Source organism: Schistocerca serialis, chromosome 3, assembly GCF_023864345.2.
Source record: "Schistocerca serialis cubense isolate TAMUIC-IGC-003099 chromosome 3, iqSchSeri2.2, whole genome shotgun sequence".
Lineage (NCBI taxonomy): Eukaryota > Metazoa > Arthropoda > Insecta > Orthoptera > Acrididae > Schistocerca > Schistocerca serialis.
The window spans coordinates 497,096,697-497,124,232 of NC_064640.1; the positions used below are offsets into that span (position 1 = coordinate 497,096,697).

The 27,536-nt window shown below is 42.4% G+C and overlaps 1 protein-coding gene across 1 annotated transcript in view; it reads left to right on the forward strand.

The window, feature by feature from the left end:
* The window catches only part of LOC126470948 (aminopeptidase N-like), a 536,862-nt gene that overhangs the window by 384,553 nt on the left and 124,773 nt on the right, over positions 1-27,536 (forward strand). The window contains exon 10 of the mRNA XM_050098998.1: positions 21,460-21,640. Coding sequence (XP_049954955.1) covers positions 21,460-21,640 — 181 coding nt within the window. The remainder of the gene's footprint in view (positions 1-21,459; positions 21,641-27,536) is intronic.

The following is a 27,536-nucleotide window of genomic DNA, read 5'->3' on the forward strand; positions in this document are numbered from 1 at the left end:
GTAGATCAGCATGTTCAGTCAGAGGGTTTAGCTATTCTCTGTAATAAAAAACTGAGTGAATGGATCAATGAACATCCTGAACGGGTGTCATCGGACGTCCACCACGAACAAATTCAACTAACAATATAGAACAAAATGAGAACAAAAAAAATGGTTAAAGCGTCTGCCATGTAAGCAGGAGATCCCGGGTTCGAGTCCCGGTCAGGGCACACATTTTCAACTGTCCCTGTTGATGTGTATCAACGCCTGTTGACAGCTTAGGGTCTTGATTTCATTATCATTACAATCAGTTCAGTCACCCAGATGTCACTGTTCATTAGCATACGCAAAATAATGACGAGGTAAATAGGAATTAAAATAGGAAAAGCAACCAGAACAATACCTTCTTTTCGAACAGTCGTATGTAGAATTGGTAAGCGTCGTCTATATGTGTGTCAGCTTGCTTGTTCCGTCTGATATACGGGTTCCAGCAACTGCATTAAAGCATTCCACATTAGTCACTGCAGTTGGTCGGTTGGTTAGGATCGTCTTCCGAAGTCCTCTTCACGAAGTTCATGGCCATGGTGGGTGGACAATACATTGAGTATGCTCTTGCCGCAAGGTATCCGGCAGAGAAGCTTCAAGCAACGGAAACGTTAGAAAGGTAATAGCCCAAACAAATGAGCTAAGGGTGCTAACTACTGAAATTAAGGAGTGACCCAAAGTAGCCCAAATTTATTATAATCATAAGTTCAATCAAGGACAAAAACATAGTTCGATAATAGCAAAGCATTAATTTCTGATGATCGAGAAAAAGGCAATTGAAACATAAAATCCCGAAACAGGTTCAGACAGATGCTACTGTAGTATGACAAAGCTCTAAGCCAGGGATCTCCAAACGTTTTAGTCTGCGGGCCACATTGATTCCTCCACGAAGTCATAAGGGCCAAGATCTACCTAGTGGGATTAAAGAACCCTAGCACTCCATGATCACCGTAATGTAAGGCTAAAGGAAAGATGAAATCGCAAAAATCTAAGGTTGTGGGAATAGCTAGCACTGAAACGAACTACGATTTTTATTTATTTACATAACTTTGATTGGTGGACGTACCTGACCGAATTTCTGGCATATTTTATTCTGGCGAATTTCACCGACAAAAAAGTATGTCACTGCATATTCTTCACGAAAGCGTCCTGCAAAGTTAACGAAATCTCAAAATCATTGTTAGCAACACTATTACTACAAGACGTAACAGAGGTAGAGTATGTCAACGCATTCTTATTTCAAGCAGCGCAACAATAAGTTTAGTTATGTAGTCTTGTAGCCGGCTGGAGTGGCCGTGCGGTTCTAGGCGCTACAGTCTGGAACCGAGCGACCGCGACGGTCGCAGGTTCGAATCCTGCTTCGGGCATGGATGTGTGTGATGTCCATAGGTTAGTTAGGTTTAATTAGTTCTAAGTTCTAGGCGACTGATGACCTCAGAAGTTAAGTCGCATAGTGCTCAGAGCCATATGTAGTCTTGTAGCGAGTAGCAGAGCCAGAGCATATATTTGATAGTTCTGTTGCGTGATTATGTCTATGTTGTGAGTGTCTCACGAGTTTTTTTAGTGTCTTATGCGCTTTACTAGTAGGTGTGGGACAATTCAAAGTTTGAATTCGAAGAGACAAGGAAAATCTGAAAATCGAAATACGTAAAGAAACTGAAACCTTGCTTAAGAAGCATCTTCCATAATGATTGATTACTAAGGCTAGTCGTCGAAGTGGCGTCCATTTGAAAGACATGCACCAGACTCGTGAGGAGAATAAAATGCAAAGAATTTTTTTCTTAAAATATTTTCGCCAAACTAGTCTGTTAAACTTTTTTTTCATTATCGCAAGGAGAATGGTCTGTCTGTTTATTGTGGATAGCCACAAGTTTAACCATGACCTTCCGCTTTGTAAAGATAGAGCTCCGATAATGTCACGGTGTATTGGTCATGATAGGCCTCGAAACTCAATTGCTGGCAGTATAGCACTCCGTCTTCAGGCCACAAGTGGCCCATCGGGACCATCCGACAGCCGTGTCATCCTCAGCTGAGGTTGCGGATAGGAGGGGCGTGTGGTCAGCACACCGCTCTCCCGGTCGTTATGATGGTTTTCTTTGACCGGAGCCGCTACTATTCGGTCGAGTAGCTTCTCAATTGGCATCACGAGGCTGAGTGCACCCCGAAAAATGGCAACAGCGCATGGCGGCTGGATGGTCACCCATCCAAGCGCCGGCCACGCCCGACAGTGCTTAACTTCGGTGATCTCACGGGAACCGGTGTATCCACTGCGGCAAGGCCGTTGCCACGCTGGCATTATAGGCACCACCTCAAATATGTGGCGGGCTGGATACCAGGGATGTCCGGCCAGCTAACGCGGGCTGGTTTGCCGGCCCTCGCAGGCCAGTTTCGGCCTGCGAACCGTAGTTTGGAGACCCCTGCTCTAGGCGATTGGATAAAGATATGTTCATACAATTAATTCACAGATCTTCGGACAAACAAGTACACGATTCCGATGAGAATATGCTGACTGTTTCGGCCTGCCTTTGGGTAAAGGATATCACTTCTAAGATCCCAGAATGCCTTAATCATAAGTAAGCTATCAATTTCTTAGCACAGTTCTGAAAAAAGTCCCCATTAAGTTGCAGAAACGCGCCTATATATTCCTAACCGTCCTCATCTCCCCTTCGCCCTGGCAGCAAGTTCTTAGCGTATTCCCTCTTCGCTGCGGAGTGGACTGCATACGCCGTCTTGCCATTCATGTCTACATTTTAGGTGATGGATCTGAGCCCCAGCTAATGATTTGTCTTCAGACGTGCCTCTCTCCTCCGTCCCAATACCTCTTCGTCAAAAAAACTAAAAGTTGACTGGAACTAAAGTCTGTCAGTCATCTCGATACTTCCTCGTCTTAAAGCTGAAGGCTAAGTGTCTGAAAAATCCTCTTTGTTCCCAGTTCTTCACGGAAACCCCGCGAAAACACACTCACCTTCCAGTTACAATGTTTGCTAGCCATGCTCCCAATAGGAAACCTCGTAACAAAACTCGTCATCCCTCCTCCGGAAAACTGACCAGTCTTTTATATTTTCAAGTTAGCAAAGTATTAACAATTTGGCAACAATCTCTTACTCTTGAGAAAAGTTTTGTGGTAGTCAGTGCGAGCAAAAGCAGCGCTATCTCTTCTCTGAAAACAGCTTCCAATCCTCCACTTAAGCTCCTCTTTTTATCACTGTCCAATCACCTTTCCTCCCACCATTTTCTTCAGTCTCAGGTCAACAAGCACCGTGCCTCGCGTTGGAGTGATGGGATGCCGGCTCTGTTTTCACTTCCTTGATAAACATCCATTCTCAAACAGACCTAACTCATTTCCTATCCTTCTTCCTCCCTCTTACCTCTTTCTAATCTAACCTCTCTCCATTCTCTACCACAGTCACTACCTTCTTCTCTCCTCGTCTATCTTACACATAGCCCTCTCTCTCTCTCTCTCTCTCTCTCTCTCTCTCTCTCTCTCTCTCTCTCTCACTTAAATGGCATCAGACAGCCAGACAGAAACAAGGCTAGAGATTTTTGAGTCGATGAGACATTAAACTGTAAACAGCGTGCAGCTTGAAATATTATCTTTAAATGCATCATCTTCTTCTCTCGTTACTATTGGAGGCAGTATGCACTGGTGTCTGTCGGCGACCGTTTGGAATATCACTGTTTAACTTGTGAGGAGACACATAGTTTTGCCGTTTTCATCGCATTGCTAGCTAATACCTTCTCGCCGAAACCCTGAAAATCACTAACGCCATCATTCATAAATTATTATTCAAAGTCATAGTCACTTACCCATTTCAGACCCTCCCTTCTTCCCTAAATCCTGTTCGTTTCACTATGTATTTACATTTTCCAATGCAATTATTACAACGTAAAACGACAGTGCACATTTATGTGCGCTTCCTATTAAGTGACATGTGCAAACATTTACCTATGACATTAACTGCTGGTTCCTAGGCTACTGTATAAAATACAGGTACATATGTACCTTCATTAAAAACATGCTCTTATCAGTTAGAAAATTATGACCAACCATCTAATGTCATATTATATTACTTTGACACACCTGACAGCATCAGTTAGCTATAGAATGTGTGGTAAAAATCCTCGACGCGTGACCAAAGCCACAATTCTTCCGTTTTCCATCCCCATTTTGCGCGATTTCAACTGATTGCATAAAGATGGTTAGCAAGCAGAGAGCTATCACTGAATGATATCGTAGATCTCTTGAGTAAGCTTGATATACAGTGAATCTGGAGACCAGGCAATCGAGTGAACCTTATCGTTATACTCTGCAAACTATTGGAACACAAATATAGTCACTCTATGAACAATTTTTTTCTGCTGGAAACGACCTGTTCGGTTGGACGCGGGCTCAGCTAGTAATAGATACAAGTCGATAGCAATAATAATTACGCAGTCCAAATACTTTATGGCACCGTTTTTAACAGTCATTACTACTTTACCTTAAAATTCTACTAACACTTACCGAGCGAATTAGAGCACTGGTTAAGAAATTGGCCTCGAGTTAGGAAAGGAAGGGTTTTTAAATCTTCGTCCATCCACCTTACTAAGTTTTTTTATGGTTAACTTACACTAATGAGTCAAAACATTTGTCCCCTGAACCACTAAGATTCAATTTCTCCTATTTACGTTCCGGGAACGTGACACGATAAGAAAAGTACACTGATGGAAAGAAAAATCGCAACACCAAGAACTAGTTGTGCGAGACAAACGAAAGTTGGTGTGCGTATTCCTACACCTGACAAATGACGTCTGTTTAAATTTCGCGTCAGATGCAGAAGAGTGACTCTAGTAGCGCCATTATTAGGACTGAAACCAGGTTTGCTTTAAATACGGGCTGTAACGGTCTCGAGCGTTAATTAACTTCGGGAAGTAGGGAGATGATGTTTCTCAAGAATGCCTTTAAGACAACATAGACGCCATTATCAACAGCTCACTGAGTCTGAACGAGTTCGTGTATTAGGACTGCTCGAACCTGGATGTTTCTTCCGCGATATTGCAGAAAGACTTGGCAGAAATGTAGCCACTGTACATGGTCGCTTGAAGCGGTAGTCACAGGAATATACGGTCGCAAGAACACCGGTCTCCGGATGTCCACGTGACACTACCCAGAGAGAAGACCATCGTTTTCGGCGTCTGCCTCTGGCGCATCGTACTGTATCTGCAGTAGCAATTTGAGCAGCAGTTGGCACCACGGTGATACAACGTACTGTCACTAATCGGTTACTTCAAGGACAGTTCCGAACCAGACGCCGTGTAGCGTTCATTCCACAGACCCCAAACCACCGCCATTTGCGACTTTAGTTGTGTCAAGCGAGAGCTCATTGGAGGGCGGGGTGGAGGGCAGTTGTGTTTTCCGATGATATGTGATTCTGCCTCGGTACCACTGATGGCCACGTGTAGGTTAGGAGGAGGCCAGTTGAGGACCTGCAACCAACCTGTCTGTCTGCGTGCTCGGCACGCTGGTGATGCACTGGGAGTTACGGCCTGAGGTGTGATTTCGTATGACAGCAAGAGCAATCTCGTCGTTATCCCACGCACTCTGACTGCAAATTTGTACGTTAATCTGGTGATGCGACCTGTTGTACGGTCATTCATCGACAGCATTCCACAGGTTGTTTTCCAACAGGATAACGCACGCCCACATACCGCTGTTGAACCCCAACAAGCTCTGCAGAGTGTCGTCATGTTCCCTTGGCCTGTTGAATCACCAGATCTGTCTCGAATCGAGCACGTATGGGACATCATCGGACAACTCCAGCGTCATCCACAGCCACCATGAAATGTCCCTGTATTGACCGACCAAGTGCAACAGGTATAGAACTCCATCCTTCAGACTGACATCCGGCACCTGTAGGATAGAAGGTATCCATGTTTGCATGCTTGCATTCAACATTCTGACGTTTACACCAGTTGTTATTGTACTAGCATTGCATATTTTCAGTGCCTATTCTCGCGCTTACTTTAATCTCTGACCTTGCAAGGTTTCCAAGATGCTACTCCAGGCGGGCGTAAAATGAATGTGCGCAACGGAAAATACTGAACGCGAAAATAAAGATTTAGCCCTGTTTGACTACCCCCTGAAACTGATCTTAGGAGCTCTTAATGGTGATATTATCTCCTCCTTCTTGCTCTATAACATATAAATTACAACATAAACATAAATGAATGATTAAGGGAACTAGTAACTACAAACTGATAAATGTTGTTTCTGTTGATACATTTATTGTAGATTAAAGCCCCTTTATACATTACAAATGTTTATATATCAATTTCCAATGGACATAAAGAGATACAAATAAATTTTCTAACTAATACGATTGTTCAATTGCCCAAATCTGCCCCTTTTTATGGCTACGCGATGTAATGTAAATAACGCCACATGACTGACATCATCTACGTACCAAACACTAGAAGACACTACTTTCAAAGATGATCTACAGTGGTGTGCAACCTCAGTGGAAATAAAATTTACGTGATCACAGCTGTTTAGCTTTATAGCCCTAATAAGCAGAAGCAATTAGCAATATCACAGTATGTACCGGGTCTCCGCGTCGGAGTGATGGTTCTCGTACACGTCTGCGACGACGGAAGACCTCCAGCCACAAAATATAAAAAAAACCCTCACTCAAACACAAGGACGGCAGAAGATGGTCCTCTGACTAGTATAATCTAATACTGTCTTCTCCTCTCTGTGTTCTACAGACGAGAAACGCTAACTCCCAGCCACAAGGACGGAGTTCAGGTAACGTCTCAACGTGAGTATAGGCAGAAGAAGTGCTCTCAATCACTGAACGCTTCGTACTCAACGGCGACTCCCTATCCGGAGGCGAAGTCCAGAATCATATAAGTTCGCAACAGTACAGAGCCTAACCGTTCTAACTATAAAATCTCCTGACAGCAAAGACAGCAAGTCCGTCTGTACCAATAAAAGCTGACTCTGAGCGACCGTCAAACACGGGCGCTGAAAACGGAAGGCCTCTTTCTCTCCACCGCTGGCATCCCAACAAAGCTCGGCTCACCTCCCTCGTAACTGCACAAGGCGAATCATATTCTCGAAACTACGGAATATTCTCCCTCTCTACAGGTTCTTCCGAACTCCGATCAACCATATTTAGGTCTTTTGTCGTCCAGTGCGGAAAGTTTGCGAGGAAATACCTATCCCCATTAATTAGGAAGTCATGCGATGGTACGCTTCTCAGAGTAAAAATCCTCGGAAATAGCCCAACCTGTGTGATTTCCGAGGTAACGCTTCCTTGTTCCTCTCTGCTGCGTCCAAGATTTTCAGAGTTTCCGGTTATCCTTCCGGCCTAGCTACAAGCCGGCCAGCCACAACTCTATTGTGCTTCAGCGCTCAGGTGCCCCGACCGTCCGTCTTGGACTACTTCATGTTTTTAGCAGGACCAACACACCTGTGTGGGCTTTTCCACCCAGGACCTGAGTTACGCCTGCCTTTTCATTTCCACTGGCGTTCCAATCTCTGCTAGTATAGGCAAACATTCATTCCGCCATTTTGATAGTAAAGACAATCCATCACCTATCATGCAGTGAGCGTTAGCAACTATTTACAAGGTGTACGTGACAATGTCAGTCTTATTTAAATATTTATATATACGATGTACAACTTATCAAACGATACCTAATTCCAGTTTAAAATCACGGGAAGGTATGTAGATCAGTGCTTGTAAGGTGCGAAATTATTATCACTTTACAGGTTAATCACTAATGGGGAATCATTCCAGCGAGGATAAGTGCCAAAAATGTGGAAATCCGCTCACATAAGCGATTTTGAAAACTGTGGTGGTATGCCTCACTTGCCCATTCCTCTGCTAACAAACGAAAACCAGTGAAGATAATGACAGTACATATGCTCTTGGAAGCATCTGACTCCGATCCTACCTTCTGGTATGAATCTAGCTTTCACTCTGAAGGCTGATTAATGGAAACTAATCATGAGGAATTAAGTGAACAAGAGGGTAGTACCACATTCGTAACAATGGGTAGAGCCTAAATCCGATTTATTACTGTACTGCGTTATACTCTGTATTAAATATTTATAAAGCAATAGTGTTCAATATTAAGTTCACATGTTATCAAGCATCAGTTAAAATAAAAGGTAACAAAATGGAGTGAGTGAAGTCCCTATAAGGCTGAGATGAACGAGAGAGAATGTTAGCACTGAGGAGCAACAGTGGAGCATGATGGCGCGTTATCTAGCCTGTACGCCGTAGCATCTCGCCGTGTCGTGCCGACGGCGACTGGCGATTGTCCACGAGGTCGTTTCAGAGGGACACGGACGCTACGCGTTGATTGCTACGGGCCATCGACAAAAGTGAGGCTGAGTGACCCTGCTGGGTACTACTTAAAAACTTGATCCCGGCAAGAAAACAGCAGGCTCTCAGTGTAGGTACTGTTTTCTATTGCCACCCCAACGGCCGTTGATACAAAAAAGGTCATTGTCTTACCATTGAGTTCTGAGGAAACTTTCTGGATTTGTTAGGTTGTGATTACATGGCTGGTCCTAGAGGCTGAAGCATCCCCAACTTCCCTTTTTAGGTACTCCACGTTGACGTCTGCTCGTAGATACGTATCGACGGTAGGTTTTCCGGCTTTACTTCCCGACGTGACAGCGACGACTGTCCGATGAGGTGCGGGCCTTGTGTTTTGCTATTACTGCGAGTCTTGTAAATATCGCTTTTATTTAGTAATTTGCCCTGCTAAAACTCTCCCCTTTTATGATTAAGACAGCCTGCGCCACCTTTCGGAGGGAGTGGGGACGTCAAAGAGTCACAAAAGTTCGTATTAAGCAGTCCGTAAAACACGTAAACGTTCACTTCAGTTAGCGTGTTAGTTAATGCCTACGCTTTCCGCTAGATGGTGCTGATTTACTGCTGAATAGCTTTGGTTCCGTAAAACCTTCACTGATTAGTACTAGGTAAATGAAATAAGTACAACACTCTTGTATTTCACTTTCACTCTATATTCAAGGATTAAAATGGTGATGAATTATGGTCTATTTAAAAGGTTCCTAGCCTGGAGGAATCTAAATTGTCCGCAAATGCTGATATGCACACGCTCTACGTCTAGATTCGCAACTAACGGCACGCGACACTTTCAAAAGTCCACACGTTAATATCTGAATACCGGTACATCTGAATTCACTCGTATCAGCAGATAATTTGAGTTTCTGTCGTCTATATGTACGTAAAGTTCCAATCTAGCACTAAAGTCTTAAAATTCCCTTAATACTCCGTTGCTACCAACAGTCAGAGATCGTACACTACATCACTTTTAATCTCCGTAATATTCTAACAGTTTATCGTGAATCTTAACACGATAAAGTCCAATCTAATTATCGTCTCGCTGACTGACACGGGTTCCCCGCCCTTTAACGAAACAATCAAGAAAAAAAGGGGGCAATAATGACGATCAGGCCTTTTTATAGGTTTTTCATCAAAAGAGTTTAACGTCACTGCCTTCTCCATAACGGAGCTTCCGCGGCTTTGCTGTACTTAGACGTTAAATTACTTGCTGATATATTATAATTTTGATCTGCAATTACCGAACACTGATTCTACACTATTTTCCCCTCTAAAAATTCTATTCTTAATTTTAAATTATTCTTTCTATAGCTGTTATCATTGTAAACTGAACCGAGGTGTTACAAGGCCAACTAACTCCCAGGAATGCATCCTTGCGCTTCTGGCGTCCTTCAGACCAACAAGCTTCTCTAACAGTAACTGATATCTTGGTGACCAGCAAAACTTACTGTTTGAGAGGCGTTGCCTTAAAATTAACGTGCCCCAGAACTACTTATGTACAGACAGAATAATGTTAATAATTTCCGTCTGATTCTAGTCGCAGGAACACAAGGAAAACTTGGAGCCACAGTTTTCTTTTGTTTTCATGTATAGCGTAATTCACTAATAAAGTAAATTCATCACTAAAGGACAAACAGTTATGGCCTGGCGCCTACGAACGAGCATCTTGGAAATGGAGATGCTGGTGGCTGTTTGCGTGATGCTGTTGTGTGCATCTATGGAAAGTGATTGAAAGACGTGAAACCACGAGTAGGTGACGAGGTGTTGGAAGGAAGCAAGGAAGATTGGATTTAGCGTCCCGTCGACATCGAGGTCGTTAGAGACGGAACGCACACTCGGATTGTGTCAAGGATGGAGAAAGAAATAGATCGTGCTCTTTGAAAGGAACCACCCCGGCGTTTGCCGCAAGCTATTTAGAGAAATCTCGGAAAATCTAAATCTGGATGGCGAGGCCCGATGTCACAAGGTCAGAATCATGCTACAGTGGTTTGAGGAGTATGGTAGTAAACTGGCTTTGATTTTCCGGCCACCAAATTCGTCTAGTCTGTCGAGCGCCAGCTTTGGTTCAACAAACCATCAGCCCGTAATTTACCGGAATTTTGTAAATTATGCTTTGACATTTGGTGCTATATACCTCCGGAAGCCTAATAGGTACTTGTCATATGTCATATCCATCCCCCCCCCCCCCCCCCCCCCAAGCCGGCCGAAGTGGCCGTGCGGTTAACGGCGCTGCAGTCTGGAACCGCAAGACCGCTACGGTCGCAGGTTCGAAACCTGCCTCGGGCATGGATGTTTGTGATGTCCTTAGGTTAGTTAGGTTTAACTAGTTCTAAGTTCTAGGGGACTAATGACCTCAGCAGTTGAGTCCCATAGTGCTCAGAGCCATTTGAACCAACGCCCCCCCCCCCCCCCCCCCAATAATCGCTGCGCTGCTGTATGATGCTCCAAAGGTCGACAAAACTCAACTAAGTAGTTGGTCATAAGGTTTCGGCTCATCAGTATAAATCACTTCAATTCATTTACGAGATCATTCCTTTAAAAAGACCACGTCTGAACAAATTCACCTTCCTTGTCTAAATCAGCTGCTATTCTGTCTCTGAATTGCTACCATCTTTTCTTTTTCCTTCACACTGCCATCATATATCAAACAAATGTTCACCTGGAATACACATGCTGATACTGCTATCATTGTGTTCTAACAGGAAGACAATGCTGACGTGACACTTTGTTTGCGTTGTTCGGTGGTCCTGCATTCCCTGACCTATCTAAGCGCCGGCCGGTGTGGACGAACGGTTCTAGGCGCTTCAGTCTGGAACCGCGCGACCGCTACGGTCGCAGTTTCGAATTCTGCCTCTAGCACGGATATGTGTGATGTCCTTAGGTTAGTTATGTTTTAAGTAGTTCCCAGTTCAAGGGGACTGATGACCTCAGATGTTAAGTCCCATAGTGCTCAGAGCCATTTGAACCATTTGAACCTATCTAAGCGTAATTAACAATGTCGGTATAGCAACATGGCGACAGCTACGTGTCGTGTGTTGTGAAACTACAAACGCCAAAATGCGCTCTCGCTTTAATACACTTGTGCCTTCTGCAGAAGTCTAGGGCGCTACTAGGTGCGCCACTCATCGCATTTATCGTACCAAGCGACACTATTATGTGTTGGTGACCCACAGTATTTGAACAACACGCCATAAAAATGTATGTTTACACTAGTGTCTGAAATTTAAGTGTAATTAGGAATACGGTAAACTGCATACAGAGAAAATGAGCGGTTACTGTGGGTGACACTCAACAATCCCCACAAACCGAAATTTCTCACGTGATCCAAAGACAATGAAAAATTAGTGTGTTAGAGCCATAATATCTGTCTCGATAGTACCTTCTTTGCTTACGAAAGGTAGCTTTCCCGTGAAAATTGTCATGCATTAGCACAAAACATCATTTCAACGCTGATTGGCAGGGAAAAGTTCTCCGAGCCCCGATACTGATATGACACATGCACTCAGCATCGTTGAATGTGCTATGAATGTCATTTCAAGGCTATGGCAAAGATTCCGAGACACAAGAACCGTTATTTGTAGCCCATGCGAGGTCGATAGAGAGTATCTACTCACAACACGACCTATATCTTGTCTCAACTTCACGACGAAACAGAATAATGTCTATAAGACTATTGCCGGCCGGTGTGGCCGAGCGGTTCTTGGTGCTTCAGTCTGGAACAGCGCGACCGCTACGGTCGCAGGTTCGAATCCTGCCTCGGGCATGGATGTGTGTGATGTCCTTATGTTAGTTAGGTTTAAGTAGTTCTGAGTTCTAGGGGACTGATGACCTCAGATGTTGAGTCCCATAGTGCTCGGAACCATTTGATTTTATAAGACAATTGTGTGGAATCCACAAAGTAACTTCTGGAGTTACTGTTTAGCGGAAAACAATGTACCTATGGTTCCAAACAGTTAGTCCATACGTGGATATCTGGAAGTACGTGTCCCATACACAGTAATACTGAGACAAGGCTTTTTTTATTGTGAAGGTAGAAGGAAGGGCTTGACATATTCGTGCGTTGATGGTGCAATACGAAAGACGCCCAGAGATACGGGGATAAGGTACTTTTCATAGATGAATGCAGTGAATTGCCCTAGTGAGCGTATTTCTCACAGATGCAGCTATCCACCTCATGAACCGACCAATGAGTTCTCTGCATCTAATTTCCATACAGCTTGTCTGGGATGCATTGGGGATGTGAGCTTCAGAAATCCGAATCATCTTCCTTAGGAATGCGATTGATAGTCACTTGATATCGCGAATCACCTCATTCTGATGCTGCCACACCACTGCCAATCATTTGTGACATCTAAGGGTATTGATATCTCCTCTTCTTTGTCATGGACGTGATTGTGTCAGTTTGGATACTCTCTTGTTGATGAATGGATGGATTTTCGGTTCCAGAACCCTGCTACTGATGCGTTTTCAGCCTGTCTTATGGCGCATCCCCTGCGATGAATTTTTCCCATCTGACAACCTATTTAAGAAATATATTCTCTTTGTTATTACGTTTAACTTCGGGGTAGCAGTGTACTTGTCCTTGCCGCTCTAGCGACGTCTCTCCCAATTATCCACTTTCAGTATGTACTGAAACGTCCCCTTTGAACAATTATACATGACTGTGCTTAAACTGACACCCAATTTTTTAGCGCAACGCAATCTTACTTTCAATAATCCCTACAAAATAATGGCCCTGACTAACATTAACCCATACCTTTCACAAATCACTTACCTCACAAAAATCTTCGTTACTCGAACTACTGCAATACAGCGAGCGCCACTACTGCCAGCTAAATAAAAGATTCAAACTACGGAAGGCACTAACTACTAATAGGCATAGTTAGCAAATGAAAGATTTCAATAGAGAACAAACAATGTATTTACCTTCATAGTGTTGAAAAATCATAATATACATAGCAGTTCATGACATCCAGTCTTACAAATTTCAAAACTCCACCATTTCTCTCCCCACATCCACCACTGCTGGCGGCTCACCTCCAACTGCGCAACGCTACACGCTGTTAACATCCAGCTGCCAACACTACAATGGCAGACAACAATGCAAACTAGCCACAGACTGCACACAGCACAGCCAGTGATTTTTCATACAGAGCGTTACGTGGCGTTACCAATAAGAAAACCTAAACAACCTACTTACATAGCCCCCATGCTCCCCACAAAAAATTTGATAAATTGTTTTGGGCAGTGGCCAATAATGATTTGATAAAATTTTTCATAATTACAATAACAAAGACATCAAATGCACACACTTATTGATACAATGTTGGTCAAAAGCTAAAATTTTCTCACAGTCCATAAAGACAGTCCTGATCATTCATCACAGTAAAATTGCAGTGTTTTTCTCAAAGTCTGAGCAGTAAAAGAAATTGCACACGGAAGTAGTGGATTTCCATGCAGTCTTGAAGAAGTAGTGTTGTCCTTCCAACGGAAAGACAGTGCTGACTCTCGACATGCAGACAGGTAATGGGCCACAACAGAGCAAACCCACAGCAGAGTCTATCGAAGTTTTGAAGACTATTGGTAGGTAGGTCATCACAGAGTAGACCCACTGTAGTCCTGGTAGATATTACGGTATTGGTGGGCCACCAGAGGTGCAGACCCACTGCAGTCCTTGTAGAGATGGTCAGCAGCCATCTGCTGCGACTGTGCAGGTGCGCAATCACCATCGAAGAGTCTTGCGGACAATATAGCAAGTCCATAACCAGCACTTGTGCACTCACAAAGTTTTTGGAATTGTCCTTAGAACCAGCAATGCTGTTATCCAGTCCCTTGCTGAATTATTAACACACGTGCAAACACTAACAGTCCCTACTTCTCACATATTGTCCATATACTATGACCAACAGAAACGTGTGCAGTGAAATGGAACTTACAAGTTAATAATATGATGAACTGGTGACAATTATAATTTTATAACATAAGAATACGATTACAAAGGTGCAAAATACATTATTAAAGAACATAACAATACAGATAAATTTGTAGTAGTACAGGCTTTACAAAAGAATAGAAATAAACAGATACATCAGTGTTACAGGAATTATGACATAAGTGAATATATAAAATAATGAGAATAGTTTTCGAAACATCAACTTCACACATGAGCAACAAAACAGAACAGAATAAATAATGTCTAAACATCTTTACAAAGTAAATAACATATTATTAATGCAAATTATATTTGAGGATAATAGTATCCCTCATCATAGTGAATGTAGCTGAGTATTAGAAAAATTCTACAACATAAATCGTATCAGATAAACACATAAAGACAGGATGAACACAAATACACAAGGGTACACAAACATATAGCGGAATAATACAAAAGGAAAGGACAGGGTTTGTTTTACTGCAGTATTTTGCAAACAAAACTTTCTTTACTTCTTGGAGATCTCCCTTCATTCATCATTATTCCCAAAAAGTCCTATCTATACCTGCTTTCTGTATTCTATTCATATTTCTTTCAAAATAATTATTTCTCAGTGTACAATACTCATTTTGGCCCAAATCTTTTTCATATAACTTCTCAATGCATTCTTTCCCTATTGTCCATAGTCAGTTTCTTATATAGTCTACCCCCTCTTAAACTAACTTAAACCTACTGATCTCAGATGCATAAACTAAGGGACGAGGCAATGCAGCAGCACAAAACAATTAATACAAACAGCAATGACAAAAAAATGGAAATTGGCGAAGCAAGCAGCATTATAGAAATTAGCAAAGCAATTGCAATATTACAACTAATATAAGGCAATGTGCAGCAAACAATAAAAATAAATCAGGAGTAAAACTGGCTTAACAGAGTAATACAAAGTCAAATTCAGTAACATTATGCCTGGCAAAGAGCAGCAGCAAATGCAATAACTTATATCTAAACATGACAAAGCTCAAGCAGAAAAAATATTACAGTAAAGATGGCCATGTCTAATATCTATGTCACATCTTAGTGTCTATGTAAATAAATTGGTGCACTACAACAACTTATTGTAAAAAAAAAAAAATATTACCATGTACTTGAAAAGAAAATTATGTATGCAGTTACTGTTACTAGTCCCTTCTTATTGTTCTTTCCTTTCCAAGTGCTCCTTTTTTGAAGAATGTGGATCACAAAATTATTATTTAATAGGCCTGCTGACAGAAAGTGTTCACATTAGCAAATGCATTTTATTTTATTTTATAAAACCAATGCTGCAACACAGCTGGAAACTATATATCAGATGAAACAAGAAACTATGAAAAGCAAAGCATAAAAATATCATTCAATAGTCATGTGACATTTCATAGTTTCATAGTTAGTAGAAATTCTCTCAACTCTCGTAGCAAGATGCTTGTCATAATCAGGTGTGCAGATGTAAGTATCTTTCCAAGTAATGAGCGTGTCGTATTTGTGATGCTTTCTCTAAAGGAATGTCAATGGCGAGGATAATGGCCTCTTTTTTTCTCCACCTAATGGCTTTCTTTTGTCAGACTACCTCTCAGCTGGGCGCCCAAAACGCATTATGTCAAGGTCACTTACCTTTCTTACTGAAATATTTACGACAGCAGTTTCTTCTATAGTGGCAATCTCATACAAAATAATTCCACAGGTTGAGAATTTGCGTTACAAATGTGTAGAAACCAAATCCTATTGATATAACAGTATCCAAAAAAATTTCCATTCACGCATTTACATACATTTCATAACTCTTAAAGTACGATTCTTGGTTTCCAACAACCTTTTTCACAAACCAGAGTCCCTAACCACTACTCATTATTCCTTACCTTTTTACACATATACATATTCGTCGACACGTCTTCAATATTTCATCATAACGCATACATAGCATAATCAAATAACTCATATAGCATCAGCTTATTAATCATAAACATACCTCAGCAGCATAATACACATCGTCGTCATAATAATAACATCATAACATCTCAGTCAAACCTCAAAAACCTCGTAGCTTTCTGCAATAATTTCAAAACCAAAAGAAAATTCTCTGCTCATTTCAATAGTGTCATCTACCTCAAACGTACTTTAAAAATCATGATCTCATACCAAATACATCACTCAAAGCTCTCATAGTATCACAATGGTTCCGAAAAAATATGAATAGTTCACACAGTACAGACAAAATACAGTTTCATAAGTGTGAAGTTATCCAACTGTGTAATTGTGTAAACATGTGTCACTGATGTAGTAAAAAAAATTTTATCTCTCAGTTAAATGATCAGATAGCTGTGTAATTTGTGTGTTAGAGAAATATGGTACCGATGTGTAAAGTTGTATTAGCAAATACCATATTAGCTAGGGCTCCTTGTGCTTGCCAAACACATGGTACACAAAGTAAGTGTGTACCCCCCTGAGGATTAATGTAATTATACCCTCAGGTGTGACAGATTACAGCAATGGAATGAAATGTATCATGGAAAACCTTTGTATCATTGTACTTCAAATATCTTTAAAAATAAATGATTTAAGTACAAAATTAATCACTCAAATACGTGTCCTGTAGTGCTAAATGTGCGTCTTGCTGTAAGATAATCTCTGTGGAAGTGTCGTAGTTATTGTCTTCCGAAAGCTAAGTTCTGCAGATCATGATAAACAGAAGTGAAATGCTTTGCGTGTAGATATCTTAGTTATTACGCTTATTGCCATGATAAAGAAAGTATTGTGCTGTAACGTATTGTTGTGCTACGGAAAAGGCTGTCTCATTGTAGCTATACCACAAAAGTTACTACTAAAACATGTTTTACTTTCCAGAAGAATTCAGAAAAACTGTGCAGATATAAAACAGATACACCGCAAAAGCAACATTGTAAATTGTCACTCATTAGTAGCGTCATGATAAAATCTTGTAGCTGTCACATAAACTAACCACTGTGTCATGTGGTATCTCACAGAAAGTACTTTAAATCCAGAATATATTTTCAAGTAAACCAAAATGTTGCATTAAAATCTCATTAGCAGTACTGGTAAATGTTCTAAGTATGTGAGCCTTATAGTCGTTACGTAATCGTGCAACTAACAAGCAAGAATGTACACACACAATAACACTGTGTCGTCTGTTCACAATAACAATGAATTCGTAATTTCTGTTTAAATAAGTTGTCTTGGTTCTTGACTGGATATTTAACTTCAAACATTGCTGCATCTTAACAGATTCTGAGTCTGACAAAGCATACTAGTAATGTAACGTGAAAAATTTTGTACCAAAAATTAAGTTAAAAAAACAGATTCTCTCTCAATAAACAGTTTTACATGTGAAAAGTGGTGCAATCCTTTACCCTTCCTAGTACGCAGAGTTTCAACTTGAACGCAATTATCATGCGGTATACATCAGTAAGGCATACTATAATTTTTCTGAAGGTTAGCATCTATGTTATTTTTCACCGAGCCAGCCGGCGCACGTGGCTGCTTGCGGTGCGGGTCATTGTCTGTCTCTTTGTTGGCGCGCATCGTTAGGATTAGGAGACCTAACTTCTACAAATTCACCTTGTCGAGAGTGCCCTGCTCTGTTTGAATCCCACCAGTTCTGATGCAATTCAGGTCTGTCGTTACGATTATATCGTCTGTCGGCATGTAGGTAGATTCCATAATTTCTTTCTTGTCGGTCACTTGGTGGATAATTTCTCCCTGAATCGTAACTGCGCGATGAACTGTTGCGTCTGAAGTTATTCTGTCTCCCTTGATAATAATTGTTTGGTTCCCATATTGTCTGTTTCTACGTTTACCTCTGTCATATTCGTTACTACGGAAATACGATCTTTCTCTGTAACTACTATTCTGCCAACGGTTGGCATACGGTTGGTGTCTGTTTTGGTCACGATTTACGTTGTAAGAATAGCCTTGTCGTGTCCAGTTATTATTTCTTTCATCGCGGAATTGCGACGGATGTGACCTGTAATTGTTGTGTTCCTGTTTTCGCGTTTCGCGATTGTCAGTGTCAATTTCTAATTCTTGTAAAAGTTCCTGAAAAGCTTCAATGTCGTCTTTGTAACGTCCTGCCAAAATAATATGTCGTAAATGTTCAGGTAATTTGATTAAGCAAATGCGGATGAATTCTGAGGGGCTGTATGGGTTTGACAGATACTGATTCTTGTGCAACATGTCTTCAAAATATTTCACAAGACTGGAAAATTCAGATTGTTCGAAATGTTTCATCATTATGATGCTATGTTTTACTCGGTCTTGTGTAGCTTGAGACCAATATTCTGAGAGGAAGGCATGGTAAAATTCTCCTTTACTGTGACAATCGTGAATGACCGATCGCATTCTTACAGCTGGTTCATTCTCTAAGTAGCCACACATAAATTCTAATCTGTGCTCTAATGACCAGTTGGGAGGAAAACAATGAGAGAATTGATGGAGCCATACTTGTGGATGAATGTCGTTGCCAGAATTCTTAAATGTTTTGAATTTATGTGTAGTAATGAACAGCTTATAGTCAAAATCATCATGTCGGCGAGTCGCATGTCGGTCATTGTTACGTCGTTTCGGCGGTTCCATCTCAAAATTCGGTGTACCTTGCCAATTTCTTTCATAATTTCCTAAGTGCCCTGAGTTATTATTTTGTGGCTGTTCCGTATTTCTATGTCCCTCTTCCCGTATTGGAGCGCGAATAGCCTCTGAAATACGTAATTCTTGTATTACGTGTGTCAGCTGATCTTGTACTTCCCGGATTTCTCTTTGGTGTTGCGTATTAATTTGATTCTGATTTTGTTTGAATTTCCTAATTTGTTCGCACTCTTCTGTGTCATTAAAGACTACCTCTGAAATACGTAATTCTTGTATTACCTGTGTCAGCTGATCTTGTACTTCCCGGATTTCTCTTTGGTGTTGCGTATTAATTTGATTCTGATTTTGTTTGAATTTCCTAATTTGTTCGCACTCTTCTGTGTCATTAAAGACTACCGGTTTTGTGTCATTCAGATTATCATCTACCTTCGTAGATAAATTATTTAGCTGATCCAGAAGTTCGATTACTTTCTCTGATATTGAACTAATTTCCTCCATGTGTCTTTCTGAACCAATTTTCAGAGTATCTACTGTGTCCTTTAAGTTTTCCTGAGTTTTTGCAAGTTGCGTAATCGAATCGGTAGATGCAACTGAGTCAATTTTAGCTTGCAAGTTCTCATGATTTTCATGAACAATAGTTTGCAGTTCTTTTATGGCTGCTTCGTGATTCTGTAATGCATTTTCATGCCGCGAAAAAATAGGTTGAAAATGCTCACAAATTTGTGTTTTTACGTCATTACAGACTTTTTGACATTTCGATTCTATTTTATGTAACTCAGTAGTTAAATCTTCACCTGTTTGTTCAAGCGTGGTGTGAAGATTTTGTTCCATTGCGTCTAACTGTTGCTGTGTTTGTCTCTGGTGTTGTTCCATTGTGTCTAACTTTTGAAGATTTTGTTCCATTGTGTCTAACTTTTGAAGCTTTTGCTGTGTTTGTCCCATTTGTTGTATTAATTGTAATAACAATGCACTGGTGTCTGAAACAGGTTCCTCAGTGCTTTTCGGCAGTAATTTGCACCGGCAGCGTTCACATTTTGTCAAGCAGAAAATGTGTCTTGACTTATTTGAGAAAACGGTGAGGACCCAAAACCTGAATCTACAGTATTTGCAAGATTGTGTCCTGTCATTTCGGATTCCTGAGGCAAGCTGTTGCCGAGCGATCGATCGATAATGCTTCCCTGTTCACTAATTGTTTCACTGCCTACACCATTGTTTGCATCCCGCTCCATTTCCCTATGCACAATTACCAAATTACTACTTTGAACATTAGTTAATTCATTACTCGGTGGCGCTAACACACTGCTTTCGTCTTCACTGTCATTTCTCAGTTTACTTTGGAGCCTAGTATTACGTTTTTCACACGCCATTATTGTCACAATATTTCACACGATAACACAGAAAAGCACAATTTGAAGAGCAAAAATAAGAGAACACATTAACATAGCACTGAAAATAATATCTCGTTAATTGCAAGCGCAGCTGCGAAATACTTGTTGCAATTCTACATGCATGCCACAACTGTTTTACTGTACAAGAATGAAAAACTACACTACAAAGTAAATTCTCTCTACAATTACGCGCTAGCAATAAACAAAACCTACACTAATTACACAAACTACTAGAAAAAATCAGAAGATTCCAGTGAGGTATCCTCGGCTAAGGGTCTACATATGAAACGTCCCCTTGAACAATTATACATGACTGTGCTTAAACTGACACCCAATATTTTTAGCGCAACGCAATCTGACTTTCAATAATCCCTACAAAAGAATGGCCCTGACTAACATTAACCCATACCTTTCACAAATCACTTACCTCACAAAAATCTTCGTTACTCGAACTACTGCAATACAGCGAGCGCCACTACTGCCAGCTAAATAAAAGATTCAAACTACGGAAGGCACTAACTACTGATAGGCATAGTTAGCAAATGAAAGATTTTAATAGAGAACAAACAATGTATTTACCTTAATAGTGTTGAAAAATCATAATATACATAGCAGTTCATGACATCCAGTCTTACAAATTTCAAAACTCCGCCGTTTCTCTCCCCACATCCACCACTGCTGGCGGCTCACCTCCAACTGCGCAACGCTACACGCTGTTAACATCCAGCTGCCCAACACTACAATGGCAGACAACAATGCAAACTAGCCACAGACTGCACACAGCACAGCCAGTGATTTTTCATACAGAGCGTTACGTGGCGTTACCAATAAGAAAACCTAAACAGCCTACTTACAGTACTAACGGCGGTAGTAGGTGAACATGTAACTAGCATCGCTGTTGACGTGATATCTAACTCTCGCCGCTCGTCCATCACAATCCGTCCTTTATTATAGTCATCTAAGTCACAAGATTCTTCCCAGTCTCTGCTCACTCAGCTGACCAAATGATTTTCCTTGTAAATACATCTAGCGTGACCTACGCGTGGTCATCTCGGCAGTGCGGTTCGTGTCAGTGTTAGGGTTGTTCTGAGGACACACGGACTATGGACTGTTTGTTGAACAGGGAGCGCCTCACAGACAAGGCTGGAGTGGACCTGGAGGACCTGTTCCGGGCTGTGGGAGACGTCAGCGACCGCCTGCCTCCAGGCCAGACGCTGGCGGACGTGATGACCCCGTGGGTGACGCAGCCCGGCTTCCCACTGGTCACAGTCAGCAAGCAGGGCGGCAGCTTGGTGCTGTCACAGGTACGAATCAAAATGAATACAAAGAGCTTCCCGTGTTTGAGCGTGTACAAACATACACTTGCATTATCACTTATATTTCGGTTATCACCATGAATTCTCCCATTTATGTTTTCAAATCTGTTACCAGTTGCGCGATTAACACAATTTTACACCCTGTCTTACATTCTATGTGGCTCGTAGAATGATACAACCATTCTGTGGGATATCGTTAAGGTGCTAGTGTGTTCAACGTTTCTAAAACGTAACTGCATATTTTCAGCGACAGTTATAATAGCGTGCAGTACATTATGTTATCTTTTTATGATGATGATGAAAGAAAATGGAAAACGTGAAACCCAGTCCTCTCGAGTAACACAATGGGGGCCGTTGAGCTTAGCGTCCCCAGCCCAACGCAATGATCACCATTAATAGTCAGTTTCTCTCTGTGTCATTAGCGCAGCTTGGATGCTTTGTGGACTGCTTGCGGAACATACACTCCTGGAAATGGAAAAAAGAACACATTGACACCGGTGTGTCAGACCCACCATACTTGCTCCGGACACTGCGAGAGGGCTGTACAAGCAATGATCACACGCACGGCACAGCGGACACACTAGGAACCGCGGTGTTGGCCGTCGAATGGCGCTAGCTGCGCAGCATTTGTGCACCGCCGCCGTCAGTGTCAGCCAGTTTGCCGTGGCATACGGAGCTCCATCGCAGTCTTTAACACTGGTTGCATGCCGCGACAGCGTGGACGTGAACCGTATGTGCAGTTGACGGACTTTGAGCGAGGGCGTATAGTGGGCATGAGGGAGGCCGGGTGGACGTACCGCCGAATTGCTCAACACGTGGGGCGTGAGGTCTCCACAGTACATCGATGTTGTCGCCAGTGGTCGGCGGAAGGTGCACGTGCCCGTCGACCTGGGACCGGACCGCAGCGACGCACGGATGCACGCCAAGACCGTAGGATCCTACGCAGTGCCGTAGGGGACCGCACCGCCACTTCCCAGCAAATTAGGGACACTGTTGCTCCTGGGGTATCGGCGAGGACCATTCGCAACCGTCTCCATGAAGCTGGGCTACGGTCCCGCACACCGTTAGGCCGTCTTCCGCTCACGCCCCAACATCGTGCAGCCCGCCTCCAGTGGTGTCGCGACAGGCGTGAATGGAGGGACGAATGGAGACGTGTCGTCTTCAGCGATGAGAGTCGCTTCTGCCTTGGTGCCAATGATGGTCGTATGCGTGTTTGGCGCCGTGCAGGTGAGCGCCACAATCAGGACTGCATACGACCGAGGCACACAGGGCCAACACCCGGCATCATGGTGTGGGGAGCGATCTCCTACACTGGCCGTACACCACTGGTGATCGTCGAGGGGACACTGAATAGTGCACGGTACATCCAAACCGTCATCGAACCCATCGTTCTACCATTCCTAGACCGGCAAGGGAACTTGCTGTTCCAACAGGACAATGCACGTCCGCATGTATCCCGTGCCACCCAACGTGCTGTAGAAGGTGTAAGTCAGCTACCCTGGCCAGCAAGATCTCCGGATCTGTCCCCCATTGAGCATGTTTGCGACTGGATGAAGCGTCGTCTCACGCGGTCTGCACGTCCAGCACGAACGCTGGTCCAACTGAGGCGCCAGGTGGAAATGGCATGGCAAGCCGTTCCACAGGACTACATCCAGCATCTCTACGATCGTCTCCATGGGAGAATAGCAGCCTGCATTGCTGCGAAAGGTGGATATACACTGTACTAGTGCCGACATTGTGCATGCTCTGTTGCCTGTGTCTATGTGCCTGTGGTTCTGTCAGTGTGATCATGTGATGTATCTGACCCCAGGAATGTGTCAATAAAGTTTCCCCTTCCTGGGACAATGAATTCACGGTGTTCTTATTTCAATTTCCAGGAGTGTATTTACAAGATTCTAGATTTAGCTACGAATTTTAGATTAAATTAAAAGGAATTAATCAATAACGCGGTAGCAGATGTCCAAGAAGTTGGTGCTTTTAAATGTCATTTTCTTTGAATTTTTTAAGTGTACGTGAATTTCTAATTCTTCATATATCCCGTTTTCGTTGTGTGGAGGATTATGAGTTTGTTTTCGATGCTGTGCGCCGTGTGACTAGCTCGTATGAGGTGAACTGCAATGGTGGATTTATAACCCATGTTTTTTTTTTCTTTTTAATTTTGTGTGTTCCTTGTACCGCGTTTTAAAATTCCTCCCCGTTTGCCTAGTGTAGCTACCCTTACAATCAGAACAGTAAATTTTATATGTTCAATTGTTTTGGCATAAGTTTTGCCTCATGTTGATGTCGTGTATTAAAAGATGTAGAGGCGGAAGTTCAGATTTATGTGCGATGTGTACATTGCTTTTTAAGAAAGATTACTGAGTATGTACAGGGTGTTTCAAAAATGACCGGTATATTTGAAACGGCAATAAAAACTAAACGAGCAGCGATAGAAATACACCGTTTGTTGCAATATGCTTGGGACAACAGTACATTTTCAGGCGGACAAACTTTCGAAATTACAGTAGTTACAATTTTCAACAACAGATGGCGCTGCAAGTGATGTGAAAGAGATAGAAGACAACGCAGTCTGTGGGTGCGCCATTCTGTACGTCGTCTTTCTGCTGTAAGCGTGTGCTGTTCACAACGTGCAAGTGTGCTGTAGACAACATGGTTTATTCCTTAGAACAGAGGATTTTTCTGGTGTTGGAATTCCACCGCCAAGAACACAGTGTTGTTGCAACAAGACGAAGTTTTCAACGGAGGTTTAATGTAACCAAAGGACCGAAAAGCGATACAATAAAGGATCTGTTTGAAAAATTTCAACAGACTGGGAACGTGACGGATGAACGTGCTGGAAAGGTAGGGCGACCCCGTACGGCAACTACAGAGGGCAACGCGCAGCTAGTGCAGCAGGTGAGCCAACAGCGGCCTCGGGTTTCCGTTCGCCGTGTTGCAGCTGCGGTCCAAATGACGCCAACGTCCACGTATCGTCTCATGCGCCAGAGTTTACACCTCTATCCATACAAAATTCAAACGCGGCAACCCCTCAGCGCCGCTACCATTGCTGCACGAGAGACATTCGCTAACGATATAGTGCACAGGATTGATGACGGCGATATGCATGTGGGCAGCATTTGGTTTACTGACGAAGCTTATCTTTACCTGGACGGCTTCGTCAATAAACAGAACTGGCGCATATGGGGAACCAAAAAGCCCCATGTTGCAGTCCCATCGTCCCTGCATCCTCAAAAAGTACTAGTCTGGGCCGCCATTTCTTCCAAAGGAATCATTGGCCCATTTTTCAGATCCGAAACGATTACTGCATCACGCTATCTGGACATTCTTCGTGAATTTGTGGCGGTACAAACTGCCTTAGACGACACTGCGAACACCTCGTGGTTTATGCAAGATGGTGCCCGGCCACATCGCACGGCCGACGTCTTTAATTTCCTGAATGAATATTTCGATGATCGTGTGATTGCTTTGGGCTATCCGAAACATACAGGAGGCGTCGTGGATTGGCCTCCCTATTCGCCAGACATGAACCCCTGTGACTTCCTTCTGTGGGGACACTTGAAAGACCAGGTGTACCGCCAGAATCCAGAAACAATTGAACAGCTGAAGCGGTACATCTCATCTGCATGTGAAGCCATTCCGCCAGACACGTTGTCAAAGGTTTCGGGTAATTTCATTCAGAGACTACGCCATATTATTGCTACGCATGGTGGATATGTGGAAAATATCGTACTATAGAGTTTCCCAGACCGCAGCGCCATCTGTTGTTGAAAATTGTAACTACTGTAATTTCGAAAGTTTGTCTGCCTGAAAATGTACTGTTGTCCCAAGCATATTGCAACAAACGGTGTATTTCTATCGCTGCTCGTTTGGTTTTTATTGCCTTTTCAAATATACCGGTCATTTTTGAAACACCCTGTATCTATGTAATGCATGTATGTATGTAGTATGTATGTATGAATGTATGTATGAGTGTATGTGTGTATGTACATATATATGTCTGTATGTACTTGCGTACACTATGGGTATAATTCTGCACTTGATTTGGATGCCACATCGACTGTAACTATTTTATGTTTTTATTAAATCAAGAAAGCTATTTTAGTCTTTTATTTGTGAAACAAGCAATACGAATTTTCAAATATATCAGGACTTAAATCGTCTTAAACCCATGTAATACTTACAATGTAATAAAATCTTCAGTCTTCATAATCTTGACACACCCATTTTTCTCGGGATATCATTGGGCACATAATATTTTCAGTCCATTTGGCTTGTAATTCCATAGTCTGGACGTTGTGTCTTTACGGCATAATGTAACTTTTATTATACGAGGGGCGTTCGATAAGTAATACAACAGTTTTTTTCTCAACCAGTTTCGGTTGAAAAAATGCGGAATTTGTTGTGGGACATCTAGAATGTTCCCACTTCAGCCCCTATAGCTTCACAAATTTCCGATACACGGCGACGCTACACTTAGCGTTCAAAACGGCGTCCGTAATGGAAGTGCGTTCCAAGTAGAAAGCTGTCACTGAGTTTCTTTTGACAGAAAATCAGACCATTCCAGATATTCATAGATGCTTTCAGAATTTCTACGGAGACCTGTAAGTGAACAAAAGCACAGTAAGTCGTTGGGCGAGGCGTCTGTCATCATCGCAACAAGGTCGCGCAAACCCGTCCGATTTCCAGCGTGGCGGCCGGCTGCACACAGCTGTGACTCCTGTAATGTTGGAACGTGCAGACACTCTCATTCGAGGTGATCGACGGGTCACAGTGAAACAATTCGCTGTTCAACTGGATGTCTCTTTTGGTAGTGCTGATACTCTCGTCCTCCAGTTAGGGGTACTCAAAGGTGTGCCCGCTGTGTTCCTCGTCGCCTAACAAAAGACCATAAAAAGCAACGAAGGACTATTAGTGCGGAATTACTTGCGTGTTACGAGGCTGATCGTGAAGATTACTGACGTAGCAAAACGTCTGCTCCGACGTCGACTAGTAGAATGGAACCATGCGAGCATACAGGCCTTCCCAGTAACGTGGCGTAAGGTAATCGCATTGAATGGAGATTATGTTGAAAAATAGTGGGGAATAATATGACGTATTGGATACTGAATAAAACTAATCCGCTTTCAGAAAAAGATGAGTTGCATTACTTACAGAACGCCTTGTTTTCTCAACTTCTGTTTCATAAAATGTTTGTATATATTTGACATTTATGGCAGTTTTAAGAACCACTTGAAAGTGGCCTAATATAAAGACTTAAGCCGGCAGTGAGCTCAGTAAAGGTCTCACAGTAACTGGAGTGGTTTTTCAATAATAACCCCATAAATAGTGTCATGTGCCTTCACTCCACGAGGCATGCAGAGGGATTGAGAATTTAACTGAAGCCACTGGCACCAGTCCCGGTGACTGAGGCCCTTCCGCCATCCTTGACACCCAAATGCTGGCGGTGAACATCTCTTTCATCACCAGGATTCAAAATGACTACCTCCTAGTCGGTGGCGACCACACATGCGTGAGTTAGCGACCTCGGCTACGAACTCGGTTACCTTCAAAACATTACTTTCTTTCTCAAAGGTTCTTTATATTCTACGTGAATATTCCTTTCATATTGTTCATAGAAATCGCATGCCACTTTGTTCCTAAAGCACATGAACGTGGTGTCTAGTAGCAAACCTTGAAGTTGATTTTTCCCATTATCATTATCAAATCAAACTGACAGGTATACATTACTGAATGAAAAATCCACTTATGTAACAAAAGTAGCTTAAACGAGCTATGGCAGTGGAGTTCGTTATGAAGGTAATCCGTACAGATCCTGATGGTGGAAGAAATTGGATCGCAAGGAAATGGGAGGTTTGGTGGAGGCGTACTGTTCATCACCACCAGA